At 52.8% G+C, this 12,739-nt stretch overlaps 1 protein-coding gene, 1 long non-coding RNA gene and 1 other non-coding gene across 5 annotated transcripts; 2 read left to right on the top strand and 1 right to left on the bottom strand.

Moving 5' to 3' along the window:
- Positions 1-3,001: 3,001 nt before the first annotated feature.
- LOC128930651 (uncharacterized) lies at positions 3,002-9,276 on the bottom strand. 2 transcript variants are annotated; one of them, XR_008478915.2, is made up of 3 exons: positions 8,700-9,276; positions 8,405-8,600; positions 3,002-4,230 (listed from the first exon to the last, which is right to left on the bottom strand). It is a non-coding gene; the product is annotated as an uncharacterized LOC128930651 (long non-coding RNA). The 2 variants fall into 2 exon arrangements; XR_013531685.1 differs by lacking the exon at positions 8,405-8,600.
- Positions 9,277-9,492: 216 nt separating this feature from the next.
- Positions 9,493-12,036, top strand: RPL10 (ribosomal protein L10). Of its 2 annotated transcripts, XM_054251046.2 has the most exons (6): positions 9,493-9,659; positions 10,431-10,489; positions 10,583-10,690; positions 10,872-11,010; positions 11,578-11,740; positions 11,822-12,036. In XM_054251046.2, the coding sequence occupies exons 1-6, from the start codon at positions 9,637-9,639 to the stop codon at positions 11,972-11,974; spliced, it is 645 nt and encodes a 214-aa protein (XP_054107021.1). In that variant the 5' UTR covers positions 9,493-9,636; the 3' UTR covers positions 11,975-12,036. The 2 variants fall into 2 exon arrangements, with proteins under 2 accessions (XP_054107021.1, XP_017824205.1); XM_017968716.4 differs by lacking the exon at positions 11,822-12,036 and having other exon boundaries at positions 11,589-11,740.
- Positions 11,395-11,529, top strand: LOC118150801 (small nucleolar RNA SNORA70). The gene has a single exon (XR_004738937.1). It is a non-coding gene; the product is annotated as a small nucleolar RNA SNORA70 (small nucleolar RNA).
- Positions 12,037-12,739: the final 703 nt, after the last annotated feature.

Raw genomic sequence — 12,739 nt, forward strand, 5'->3', positions numbered from 1 at the left:
TGGGTTTTTTTGAGGCAGGGTCTCACTCTGTCGCCCAGGCTGGAGTGCAGTGGCGCGATGTGGGCTCACTACAGTCTTGACCTCCCCACCCCAGCGACGGCCTCCGCCTCCGGCCTCAGGCCACCAAGTAGCTGGGACTACAGCAGGCACACGCCACCACCACGTCCGGCTCATTTTTAAGGTTTTTGTAGAGATGGGGTCTCGCTTTGTCGCCGAAGCTGGTCTGGAATGCCCGGGCTCAGGTGATGCATCCCAGGCTCCCAAAGTGCTGGGATTCCAGGCACCGGCCGTCTCCTCGTAGGGCCTTGAGTACTGTCAATAGAAACACCAGACTCTTCAGGCGAATCACTGAAGGGCTTTTGAGGCCGGGCGCGGTGGCTCACGCCTATAATCCCAGCACTTCGGGAGGCCGAGGCGGGTGGATCGTTGGAGGTCAGGAGTTCGACACCAGCCTGACCAACAAAGTGAAACCTCGCCTCTAATAAAAATACAAAATTAGCTGGGCATGGTGGTGCACACACCGGTAATCCCAACTACTCAGGAGGCTGAGGCAGGAGAATCGCTTGAACCCAGGAGGGAGAGGTTGCAGTGAGCTGAGATGGCTCCACTGAACTCCAGCCTGGGTGACGGAACACGACTCTGTCTCACCAAAAAACACACAAAAAAGTTTTTGAAACAACTTGAAGCAAGTTATCCCATGTATAAAAAATATATAGTTATTTACTCGATTTTTCTGCGCAATCACCCACATAGTTACGAAGTTTAAGACCCCTGTGCAGCAAACTGACACAAGAACAGAAAATGAAACACCGCATGTTCTCACTCATAGGTCGGTGTTGAACAGTGAGAACACATGGACACAGGGAGGGGAGCACTACACACTGGGGTCTGTTGAGGGGAATAGGGGAGGGACAGCGGGGGGTGGGGAGTTAGGGAGAGAGAGCATGGGGAGAAATGCCAGATATAGGTGAAGGGGAGGAAGGCAGCAAATCACACTGCCACGTGTGTACCTATGCAACTATCTTGCATGTTCTTCACATGTACCCCAGAACCTAAAATGCAATGAAAAAATACGTTAAAAAAAAAAAGACCCCTTATGCTACACATTTTATAGTGGCTTTCCTTTTTGTGTGTGTGTGGTTGTTGTTTTTTATAATTTCAACTTTTTATTTTGTTTTTGAGATAGAGTCTTGCTCTGTTGCCCAGGCTGCTGTGCAATGGCACCATCTCGGCTCACTGCAACAACCTCTGCCTCCCAGGCTCAAGGGATCCTCCCACCTCAGCCTCCCTAGTAGCTGGGACTACAGGTGTGTGCCACCACGCCTGGCTAATTTTTCTATTTGTAGTAGAGGTGGGGTTTCACCATGTTGGTCAGGCTGATCTGGAACTCCTGGCCTCAAGTGATGCGCCTGCCTCAGCCTCCCAAAGTGCTGGGATTGCAGGCGTGAGCCACCACGTACAGCCTATAAATTAGACTTTTTTTTTTTTTTTTGAGACAGAGTCTCGCTCTGTCGCCCAGGCTGGAATGCAGTGGCGCGATCTCGGCTCACCGCAACCTCCGCCTCCCGGGTTCAAGAAATTCTCTGCTTCAGCCTCCCAAGTAGCTGGGATTACAGACGCCTGCCACCATGCCTGGCTAATTTTTGTATTTTTATTAGAGATGGGGTTTCACCATCTTGGCCAGGCTGGTCTTGAATTCCTGACATCGTGATCCACCCACTTCGGCCTCCCAACGTGCTGGGATTTCAGGTGTGAACCACTACGCCCAGACTTTTTTTTTGAGACAAAGTCTCGCTCTTGTCCCCCAGGCTGGAGTGTGCAATGGCGCGATCTCAGCTCAACGCAACCTCTGCATCCCAGGTTCAAGCCGTTCTCCTGCCTCAGCCTCCTGAGTAGCTGGGATTACAGGCACGTGCCACCACACCCGGTTAATTTTTTTTTTTTTTTGTATTTTCAGTAGAGATGGGGTTTCTCCATGTTGGTCAGGCTGGTCTCGAACTGCCGACCTCAGGTGATCCGCCTACCTTGGCCTCCCAAAGTGCTGGGATTACAGGCGTGAGCCACAGTGGCCAGCCTGATGTGCTCTTATTTAAACAACAACAACAAAAATTTTTTTGAGCAGCGTTTCGCTTTTGTTGCCCAGGCTGGATGGAGTGCAATGGCACAATCTCGGCTCACTGCAATCTCTGCCTCCCGGGTTCAAGGGATTCTCCTGCCTCAGCCTCATGAGTAGCTGGGATCACAGGAGTGCGCCACTGCACCTGGCCCCGATTTGATGTGCTTTTAAAGCATCATTATTCCTACCTTCCATTTACTATGAACACAGCCTTGAACATGCATCCATCTCTCTCTAGGATAATTACCTGTGAGTGGAATTGCTGGGTCCAGATATATGTACATACATTTTTTTTTTTTTTTTTTTTTTGAGACAGGTTATCAGGCTGTGGCCCAGACTGGAGTGGAATGGCTAGATCACCGCTCACCGCTGCCTCAACCTCCTGGGCTCAAGTGATCTTCCTACTTCAGCCTCCTGAGCAGCTGGGACCACAAGTGTGCACCACCACCCCTGGTTTCTTTAGAAAGCTTCTTTTTGTTGAGATGGGGTCTCACTGTGTTGCCCAGGCTGGTCTTGAACCCCTGGGCTCAAGCGATGCTCCCGCCTTGGCCTCTCAAAATGCTGGGATTACAGTTGTGTGCCACTTTCTGTGGCCTGCATTTAAAATTGTAATAGACACTAGGGAATTGCCTCCCTGAAAGACCCACCTTTGATACTGTCCCTTCCCCACGCTGTACCCTCCGTGTTTACCCACAGCCTCACCAGCACCGTTTCGGCTAACAACTTTTTAGGTGTCTGAAAATTGGCTGGGAGAACAGTAGCTTTTTGCTGTTTCCTTCTCCCGGTTTCCTAGTCTTGTTCCCCTCCCTCCCAAAGGCGCTGTGGTGCTTAGGACCTTCCATTTCTACAGATCCTTGTGAAATACGTGGTGTCATTTGGCATGTGTTTGTTCAATTCTATTTATTTATTTTTGAGACGGAGTCTTGCTTCAAGCAATTCTCCCACCTCATCCTCCGAAGTAGCTGGGACTACAGGCACGTGCCACCACGCCCAGCTGATTTTTGTATTTTTAGTAGAGACGGGGTTTCACCATGTTGGCCAGGCTGCTCTTGAACTCCTGACCTCAAGTGATCCGCCCGCCTCGGCCTCCCAAACTGCTGGGATTACAGGCGTGAGCCACCACGCCCAGCTTGTTTGTTTGTTCTGAGAGAGGCCCAGGCTGGAGTGTAAAGGGGCAGTGAGCTCACTGCAGCCTCAACCTCCCAAGCTGAATTGATCCTCTTGCCTCAGCCCCCCAGCTTACTAGGACTACAGGTGGGTGCCACCACGCCCTGCTAATTTTTAATTTTTTTCTAGAGATGGGGTTTCACCATGTTCCCCAGGCTGGTCTCCAACTCCTGGGCTCCATCAATCCACCCACCTCAGCCTCCCAAAGTGCTGGGATGGCAGGCGTGAGCCACCGTGCCCGACTCCTTTCCCACTGTCGGTCTCCTCCATACCATTTGTCACACACAGCCTTTCCCCCATGATCGCACTGCCGTACTCCCGCTAAACGTGCAGGCATCTGCGGTCTCCTCTGCGCTGGTCCTTCCGGGGAACAATGCCATGAGCCTCGTTTGCATCTCGCCATACCTAGTGCACCTGCCAGCTCCCTTCGAGGGTCCTTGCAGACAGCTTCGCTCATTCTTGGGCATTTTCTTCTCCACGTGAAGTTTCCCATCATCATCTCCGGGACCATTTGACACCCACATCCCTGGCTTCCTGAGACTCTGGTGGCGTGACGGGATGAGCCCACTTCTCAGCATTGCTTCTTTCGAGAGGACGAAGGCCTCAGTCCAGGCGGCAGGAATGGACTTTGCCCTGCTGGCCTCAGCTCGGCTGGCAAGGGATACCTGCAGTCTGGGGCCTGGAGGTAGAGCGCTCCAGACACAATCCCTTCCTTCTGGGAGTTTCTTTTTCGTGGGTGAGCCATAAGCAAACAGCTCACCCCCCAGTTCTGAGGGCCTGGGTGGGACCATCGCCCCGGTCCAGGTAAGAGACCGTGAAGTCCGGCCAGGCACATTGGCTCTTGCCTGGAATCCCAGAACTCTGGGTTAGGGTTAGGGTTATGGCGGGAGGATCACTTGGCTCCAGCAGTTCAAGACCAGTCTGGACAACCTAACAAGGCCCCATCTCTGCAAAAGAAAAAAAGATTAGTCAGGCATGGTTGTGTGCGCCTGTAGTCCCAGCCAATTGGGAGGCTGGGGCAGGAGAATTCCTGGAGCCCAGGAGTTCCAGGCTGCAGTGAGTGTTGATCATGCCACTGCACTCCAGCCTGGGCAACGGAGCAAGGCCCTGTCTCAATTAAAAAATAAAAAAGACCAGGCTTGGTGTCTCACGCCTATAATCCCAGCACTTTGGGAGGTCGAGGTGGGTGGATCACCTGACGTCAGGAGTTCGAGACCAGCCTGGCCAACATGGCAAAAACCCTGTCTCCACTAAAAATAAAAAAATAAATAAATAAAATTTAAAAAGTCCGGGCGCGGTGGCTCACGCCTATAATGCCAGCACTTTGGGAGGCCGAGGCGGGTGGATCACGAGGTCAAGAGATCGAGACCATCCTGGTCAACAAGGTGAAACCCCGTCTCTACTAAAAATACAAAAATTAGCTGGACATGGTGGTGCCCGCCTGTAGTCCCAGCTACTTGGGAGGCTGAGGCAGGAGAATTGCTTGAACCCAGAAGGCGGAGGTTGCGGTGAGCCGGGATCGTGCCATTGCGCTCCAGTCTGGGTAACAAGAGTGAAACTCTGTCTCAAAAAAAAAAAAAAAAAAAACGGAGTCCCAGATGGCGAGGGTAGCAGTGGAAAAAAACCCACTTCAATTTCTTTGTGCCAACGGTTCATGTATTGGAAGGATTCCAGTGGGAAGGTCAGGAGGGAGAGGAGCCAACAGGTGGAAAGCTGCCAGTCCTCTGTCCTCACTGTGTAGGGCTGCAAGATTCCTTGGGTGCCCGTCTGGGCTCCAGGGCCCCCACGCACCCGTGCAGGCTAGTGTGTGGATCTGCAAGAGGCTCTCTGCCCTCTGGGCAGGTATGCGGCTGGAGGTGAGGACACGGGAGGGATTTCAGCCCACTCACTCCCCAGGAAAGTGTCCTTGTGCAGAGAATCCAGCCTGCACAATCTTCTTGGGTACCCAGGCTTAGGCTGTGTCCTCCCTCTGCCCAAAGTGGCTACAGAAAGTTCATTTAACACCCACTAGAGAGTGAGGAGACTGTAGGGGGAATTTCTTGTTTTTCTTCTTTTCTGAGACAGAGCCTTGCTCTGTGGTCCCAGGCTGGAGTGCAGTGGTGTGATGTCGGCTCACTGCAACCTCCACCTCCCAGGTTCAGGCAATTCTCCTGGCTCAGCCTCCCGAGTAGCTGGGATTACAGGAGTGCACCACCATGCCCAGCTAATTTTTTGTGTTTTTAGTTAGAGAAGGGGTTTCCCCATGTTGGCCAGACTGTTCTCCAACTCCTAACCTCAAATGATCTACATGTGGCCCTGTAGGCAGAAGTTTATGTGCCTGTCAGCCCCACCAGCCCAGTCAAGTGTGGCTTGGGGTCCAGGTCACATGAGCCAGCACTGACTAGGCAACTGGTGAAGCTCCCAGTCTCCCAGCCTCCCTTGGTGGTGAAAGGGACTCAACCTTCCACATCTGGGGGGACTGGTGTTTCTTTGCTGGAAAACTCTGTCACAACCTTACCTGGGCAGGAACCTTGGGAGGGGATACTCCCTCCTCATCCGTGAGACACTCCGCAACTAGAACATGAAACCCTCCATTAGACCCAGAACGAGTGTCCAATCTCACTGCACTCTAAGGGGAGAAACACAATGTCTGACTTAGTAGAAAATAGCTGCAGCTGGATGCGGTGGCTCATGCCTATAATCCTAGCACTTTGTGAGGCTGAGGCAGGTGGATCACCTGAGGTCGGGAGTTTCAGACCAGCCCGGCCAATGTGGTGAAACCTCATCTCTACTAAAAGTACAAAATTACCCAGGCGTGGTGGTGCGCCTGTAATCCCAGCTACTCGGGAGGCTGAGGCAGGAGGATTGCTTGAATCCAGGAGGCGGAGCTTGCAGTGAGCTGAGATTACACCACTGCAATCCAGCCTAGGCGACAGAGCGAGATTCTGTCTCAAAAAACAAACAAACAAAAGAGAGGGCCGGATGCAGTGGCTGATGCCTGCAATTCCAGCAGTTTGGGAGGCTGAGGTGGGCAGATTATGAGGTCAGGAGTTCGAGACCAGACTGGCCAACATGGTGAAACCCTGTCTCGCCGGGTGCGGTGGCTCATGCCTGTAATCTCAGCACTTTGGGAGGCCAAGGCAGGCGGATCACCTGAGGTCAGGAGTTCAAGACCAGCCTGGCCAACATGGTGGAACCCCATCTTAAAAACAAAACAAAAAATAAAAGAAATCCTGTCTCTACTACAAAAATTAGCTGGGTGCATTGGCACGCATCTATAATCCTAGCTACTCAAGAGGCTGAGGCAGAAGAATTGCTTGAACCCAGGAGGCAGAGGTTGCAGTGAGCCAAGTTCGTGCCATTGCACTCCAGCCTGGGTGACAGAGTAAGACTCCATCTCAAAAAAAAAAAAAAAAAAAAAAAGAAAAGAAAAAAGAAAGAAAACAAATAGGTGGCACATCAACAAGAATTTTGAGGATTTGCCTTTTATTTAGAATGAGAACCCTAGGGAAATATGTGTAGGAGTGGATTATCAGGCGCTTACACTAAGAGAGCGAACCACAGTCTCAGTGGGCTGGATGCACTGACAAGTGACCACTCACTACAGACTCCAGTTTCAATGTGTGTTCATGCAGATGGTGGGAACGCTAATAGTTCACTTGCCTAGGTGACTGAAGCTTTAACTCAATGGTGGCCTGCAGTTCATGGGTTTGGTGGACCTGGTATGAGGTAATGGAGGAAATCCAAAGGCTTAAGGAAAAACTAATGTTTGAGTAGATTCATCATATGCAAATCTTTACCCCAACTGTGTTTTCTGGGAAGGTCCAGAAGATGCTGTCTTCACGGACACACTGAGACAGGCAGTAGTGTAGGAGCACCTGCATCCTTGTAAAGATCTGTGGTGCTCTCCTCTGTAGGCTATACCGAAGGGGACTCCCTGAGGGGATGATAGAACCGTAGTGTAAGGGTGGGCGTGGTGGCTCACACCTGTAATCCCAGCACTTTGGGAGGCCAAGGCGAGTGGATCACGAGGTCAGGGGTTAAAAACCAGACTGGCCAACATGGTGATACCCCATCTGTACTAAAAATACAAAAAATTCGCTGGTTGTGGTGGCACACACCTGTAATCCCACCTACTCTGGAGGCTGAGGCAGGAGAATCTCTTGAACCCAGGAGGCGGAGGTTTTGGTGAGTGGAGATCACACCATTGCACTCCAGCCTGGGCAACAGAGCAAGACTCCGTCTAAAAAATTAAAATTCAGAACCGTGGTGTAGAAGAGAGCATGTCACAACTCTAGCCTGCCCAAGACAAAGTGGCCACGTGTATCACAAAGGTGAGCATGGACACAGATTCAGTCAGAAGGCCTTTGCCCACAGACAGACATCTCTGGGAAGGGCTGACTGAGCAGTGTCTGTAGGGATGAAACAGAGTTGTAAGCTACTACAGCATTACAGCATTGCTTGAGGTATAACCTGGAATGTTCTAGGTCTGGGACCCAAATACACGACCTTTTTTTTTTGAGACAGAGTCTTGTTCTGTTGCCCAGGCTGGAATGTAGTGGCATGAGATCAGGTCACTGCAACCTCCACCTCCCAGGATTCAAGCGATTCTCCTGCCTCAGCCTCCTGAGTAGATGGGATTACAGTCTCGCCACACCACGCCTGGCTAATTTTTGTCGTTTTAGTAGAGACAGTTTCACCATGTTGGTCAGGCTGGTCTTGAACTCTTGACCTCATGATCTGCCCACCTTGGCCTCCCAAAGTGCTGAGATTACAGGCGTGAGCCCCTGAGCTCGGCCATTTATGACTTTTTTGAGACAGAGTCTCGCTCTGTCACCCAGGCTGGAGTGCAGTGGTGCGAGCTCAGCTCACTGCAATCTGTGCCGCCTGAGCTCAAGCGATCCTTTCACCGCAGCAGCTGGGATTAGAGTGTGCCACCACGCTGGGCTAATTTTTAATTTTTAATGTATGTAGAAGTGGTTTTTCCCTATGCTGTGCAGGCTGGTCTCAAAATCCTGGGCTCAAGTGATCCACCCACCTCTGCCCCTCAAAGTGCTGGGATTACAGGTGTGAGCTACAGCACCCCACCGCAATCCCTGACTTGTATTGCCCCAGTGGTGTTACAGCCTCGAACCCAGTCACCTAAGTCACCGCTGCGATCCAGAGACCCATGATGGAAAGGGAGGCTAGGTTCCCCTGGGAAGGACCTTGCACAGTGGCTGCAAGTGCACACCAGAAACCGTCTCAAGCTTTTCTCAAAGGGACCTGCAGCCAGTTATTAAAGCGGCATATCCTCCTGGAAAACAGGTGAGCTCGAGCAGGATTCCCTCCAGTCCTTCTGTGAAAGGACAGGAAGGCATTGTTACCCCACCTGCAGAATGGTGGACAGACACCTCCAAACGCCACTTCCCCCAGGATGCCCTCCCTCTCTGCGCACCTTTCCCTAGATGCTACCCCGTGGGCGGCTGGGGGCGGTCGTGCTTCCCCCACGACCTCCAGAGGCGCCTCGAGGCACTCAGAGCACAGTGGTGTGGGAAGGGCAGGGCGGCGTCGAAGCGAGAGCGGCTCACGGGAGGCGGCGCCCGAGACGCAGCTGGCCGGGAGGGTGCGGGTCAGGGTGGGCGGAGCGGGCCTAGTGATGCCGCCGGGGTCTCCCAGGCCATGGATCCTCGTGGAGACTTCTCGGCCTCTTTCCCGCGACAGTGTGCGAACCCTGGCTCCTAGCCCTGCGTCTCTGGTCGGGGATGGGTTTGGGGGGCGACTTTGCTGCTCCGGCCTTCCAGGTTGACAAAGGAACGCCGGCCTAGGGCCCGGAATGGCGCTTCACCGCTGGGTCCTCTAGCCTTGCCAGAGGCACAAGCGCGTGTCCGGGGGCCCGCGCAAGGTCGGGGATACTTTCGCGGTCGCTGGGAGGCCCACCCAGGGGTACTTTCCTTTTTTCCAATTCTTGTCTGTCATAGTTAACAGCAAAGCCTAGGGCAAGAGTTCTACGCCCAAGATGGCCAGCCGGAAGCGGGCTTCTCGCGACCAGGTGGCGAAGCCCCATTCGTCAGCTGGCCGCCCGCGGCCCCGGTACCCGGCTACCTCTCTACTCTGCGCATGTGCTAGGCTACGCCCGCATCTATGGTCATGACGTCTGACAGAGCGTCCATCCGCCTTCGCCAGAACTCTATGGTTCTTACGCGCGAAGATAGACCGTCTATATAAAGCATGCGCAGGCGTAGGAGCGCCTCTTTTCCTTCGGCACGGTGAGTGAGCGTGCTTGTTGTATCTGGTTGTACCCTTGCAGGTTCTGACCCCTGGTTTTAGGCTTGTTCTCGTCGTCCGTTCCGACTCTGTCTTTCGTTGCAGCCACTGAAGATCCTGGTGTCGCTATGGGCCGCCGCCCCGCCCGTTGGTGAGTTTTGAATTCATGTACTTTAACGGCTGGGAAATGAGCAGGGAAAGAACTACCTTTGGCCCCTGAAAGTACCTGTCAGGTGGAGCACCCCCCCCCGCCCCCGCTACGGCGGCCCTGTCTTGGGAACTGATCCTATGTTTTGCCTCACATCCCCCGGTTCTTTTCAGTCTTAAGTAGTATTGTCTGTTCCTTCATTCCCGTGTCGGTGTGGAAGCGAAGTTCCTCTCATCTCTCCCTCTGTTCTGCAAGCTCGCCGCGTTTTCGGGCGCTAAATACCCTCTCGGGGCCTTTGTGTGCGTTCCCTGTCTTATTTCCGGGCGACGTGCCGCGTGCCTTCTCGGACGTGAAGGGCAGTCCGGGGTAAACGGGTGCAGCCGCCTGTGTGCCCGACAGGGGGCGGGCGCCAGACGTCTTTCTGCTCAGCTCGGAGGTGGATTTAGTGCCACGTGCCCAAAAGTCTTCAGTTGGGTGACCTGAGCTGTGGAATGATAATGCAGCAAATTTGTAGTACACAGTGTCTGAGAGCATTTTTAACTAGGAAAACTTGTTGGAAAGTGTTTACTTTCTAGGAAGTGTAAGACAAAGTAACGGAAAAAGGTAGCTTTTATGTTTCTACTCGGGTGCTCTGCTGCAGCAGCGAAGTGTTGCTTTGGAGCTCATTTCCCTGAATGGAAGCAGCTTAGAAGTGGACGTGCATTCCCTCGTTTGGGTTGATGGTTGAGTTTTCTGTGAACCTCACCTGACCTGGGTTTTTCCACTCCTCTGCAGTTACCGATATTGTAAGAACAAGCCGTACCCAAAGTCCCGCTTCTGCCGAGGTGTCCCTGGTAAGTAGTGGAAGAGCTGCTGCACTAGCTTGACCCCACTGACCCAGCATCCGTCTTCGACACCCCCTGCACACTTACTTAATCCTTTTTTAGACGCCAAAATTCGCATCTTTGACCTGGGGCGGAAGAAGGCAAAAGTGGATGAGTTTCCACTCTGTGGCCACATGGTATCGGATGAATATGAGCAGCTCTCCTCTGAAGGTAAGGCCCCCAGTTGTCCTCCTGCTCCCTCAGCCCCATTTGCATGCACTGCACTGGTATTGGGAGTTTGAGCCTTTTCACAAAACTCAGCCAACACATTTCCCCGAAGCTGGAGATGGTCATGGTGGATGTTTCTCTACTGTCTTCTCTCACTTTGCTGCTTTCCTTCCCCCCTACCTAGCCCTGGAGGCTGCCCGAATTTGTGCCAATAAGTACATGGTGAAAAGTTGTGGCAAAGATGGCTTTCATATCCGAGTGCGGCTCCATCCCTTCCACGTCATCCGCATCAACAAGATGTTGTCCTGTGCTGGGGCTGACAGGTGAGCTTGGTCTGGGGCTTTGAAGGCAGTTATCCCATAACTTGCAGTCTCTACATTATTAGGCTTGCATTAATTTGTCAGAGCATAGAGGTGGCCCCAGTGACTCGGCCACTATGGCTGACTACTAGAAAAGCCAGGACACAGCTGGCAAGTGACTTTCAGTGGTCACTCAGTAGGACTCCTTCCTATGGAGTGTTGTGCATACAAACAAGAAAGCATGTGTAAGTCTTCGCAACCTCTTAGTCGCAGGTGAAGGGAAGCATGTGCAGTGGGAATGGCCTTCCTTGCTTCAGCTTGATGGCAGCCATCTGCCAGCAAGCAGGTAGAGCTGGCAGAGGAGCCCAGCGGTGCCCTGCGGGATATATCAGTGGTTCTTGGGATCCTCTGCAGCCAATTAAGCCGACTGGGTTCCTTTCCTCATGGGGGCCCAGTGTGCAATGGCTGCAAACAGCAGCTTCCTTGGTAGTGTATGCAGCCTGTTTCTTGTATGGGTTGCTCTAAGGGACCTTGGAGACAGGCCTTCCAGATGTATGTTCATGTGTCTCACCTTGCGCTGCCTCAATGTAGGCTCCAAACAGGCATGCGAGGTGCCTTTGGAAAGCCCCAGGGCACTGTGGCCAGGGTTCACATTGGCCAAGTGATCATGTCCATCCGCACCAAGCTGCAGAACAAGGAGCATGTGATTGAGGCCCTGCGCAGGGCCAAGTTCAAGTTCCCTGGCCGCCAGAAGGTATGTGGTGCTGCAGCCCCTTTCTCCCACCTTAACCTTGACGCAGGCCTCCTGACTCAGCTCTTTGCATTGCCCCCCTAGATCCACATCTCAAAGAAGTGGGGCTTCACCAAGTTCAATGCCGATGAATTTGAAGACATGGTGGCTGAGAAGCGGCTCATCCCAGATGGCTGTGGGGTTAAGTACATCCCCAATCGTGGCCCTCTGGACAAGTGGCGGGCCCTGCACTCATGAGGGTTTCCACTGTGCTACCCTCCCGTAATAATGAACCAATAAATTGACTTCCTGTCCACCTATGTCTTTGCATGTGCATTCTTGAGGGGAAGGAACTTCTCTGGGAACCTTGGAGTCATCATTGCCCTTTGACTTCAGAAACCGGTTAACAACTCAGCCCTGCTCATGAGGCAGCAAACCTTGGAAAGGGCATGGGCTGGTGTCCTGTGTCAGTTGTCTACTCTGGAACTTGACTTGGACCTCCCCAGGTCCTAGGCAGTACGTTGAAAAGCACAGCTGCAGCAAAGCCTTACAGTCCCGGGCTGAAGTCAGCCTCAGATTGTGTTACTTATTACAACACATGGGGGTGAAGAGAGCTTGTGGGCTAGAGGCTGACCTGCAGTGCCCCTGACCAGCAGCAGCCTTTATTTACCAAGGGTAGATGTGTGTCATGCTGGGTGTGGTTTCAGCCATCTGGTTTAGTCTCTGGAATCATCCAGGTAGTAATGGTGTCACCTGGGATTTGCCTATATCCAGCAGCCTCCTGAGCCCCATGCACCTACCCTTTCTGGAGCCTGCATTCGCAGAGCCCTCACCACCATTTGGTCTGGGCTGACCTTTGCTCCTTTGTAACAAAAAGACCTGGTAACAGATGTGGCATGCTTTTTGCCTGGGGAACCTGGATGTCTGAATTGAAACTTGTAGAACAGCAAAACAGCAATGACCCTTGGGGGAGCAGCAGAACAAGAAGAGTGCTGCGTGGGTGGTCTGAGCATCTGGGCCCAG

This window comes from Callithrix jacchus, chromosome X (genome assembly GCF_049354715.1).
Source record: "Callithrix jacchus isolate 240 chromosome X, calJac240_pri, whole genome shotgun sequence".
Lineage (NCBI taxonomy): Eukaryota > Metazoa > Chordata > Mammalia > Primates > Cebidae > Callithrix > Callithrix jacchus.

Coding starts and splice junctions, on each gene's coding strand:
- RPL10 (XM_054251046.2), top strand. CDS start 9,637: ATGGGCCGCCGCCCCGCCCGTTG. Junction 9,660..10,430: donor GGCCGCCGCCCCGCCCGTTG/GTGAGTTTTGAA, acceptor ACTCCTCTGCAG/TTACCGATATTGTAAGAACA. Junction 11,741..11,821: donor AGTTCCCTGGCCGCCAGAAG/GTATGTGGTGCT, acceptor TTGCCCCCCTAG/ATCCACATCTCAAAGAAGTG.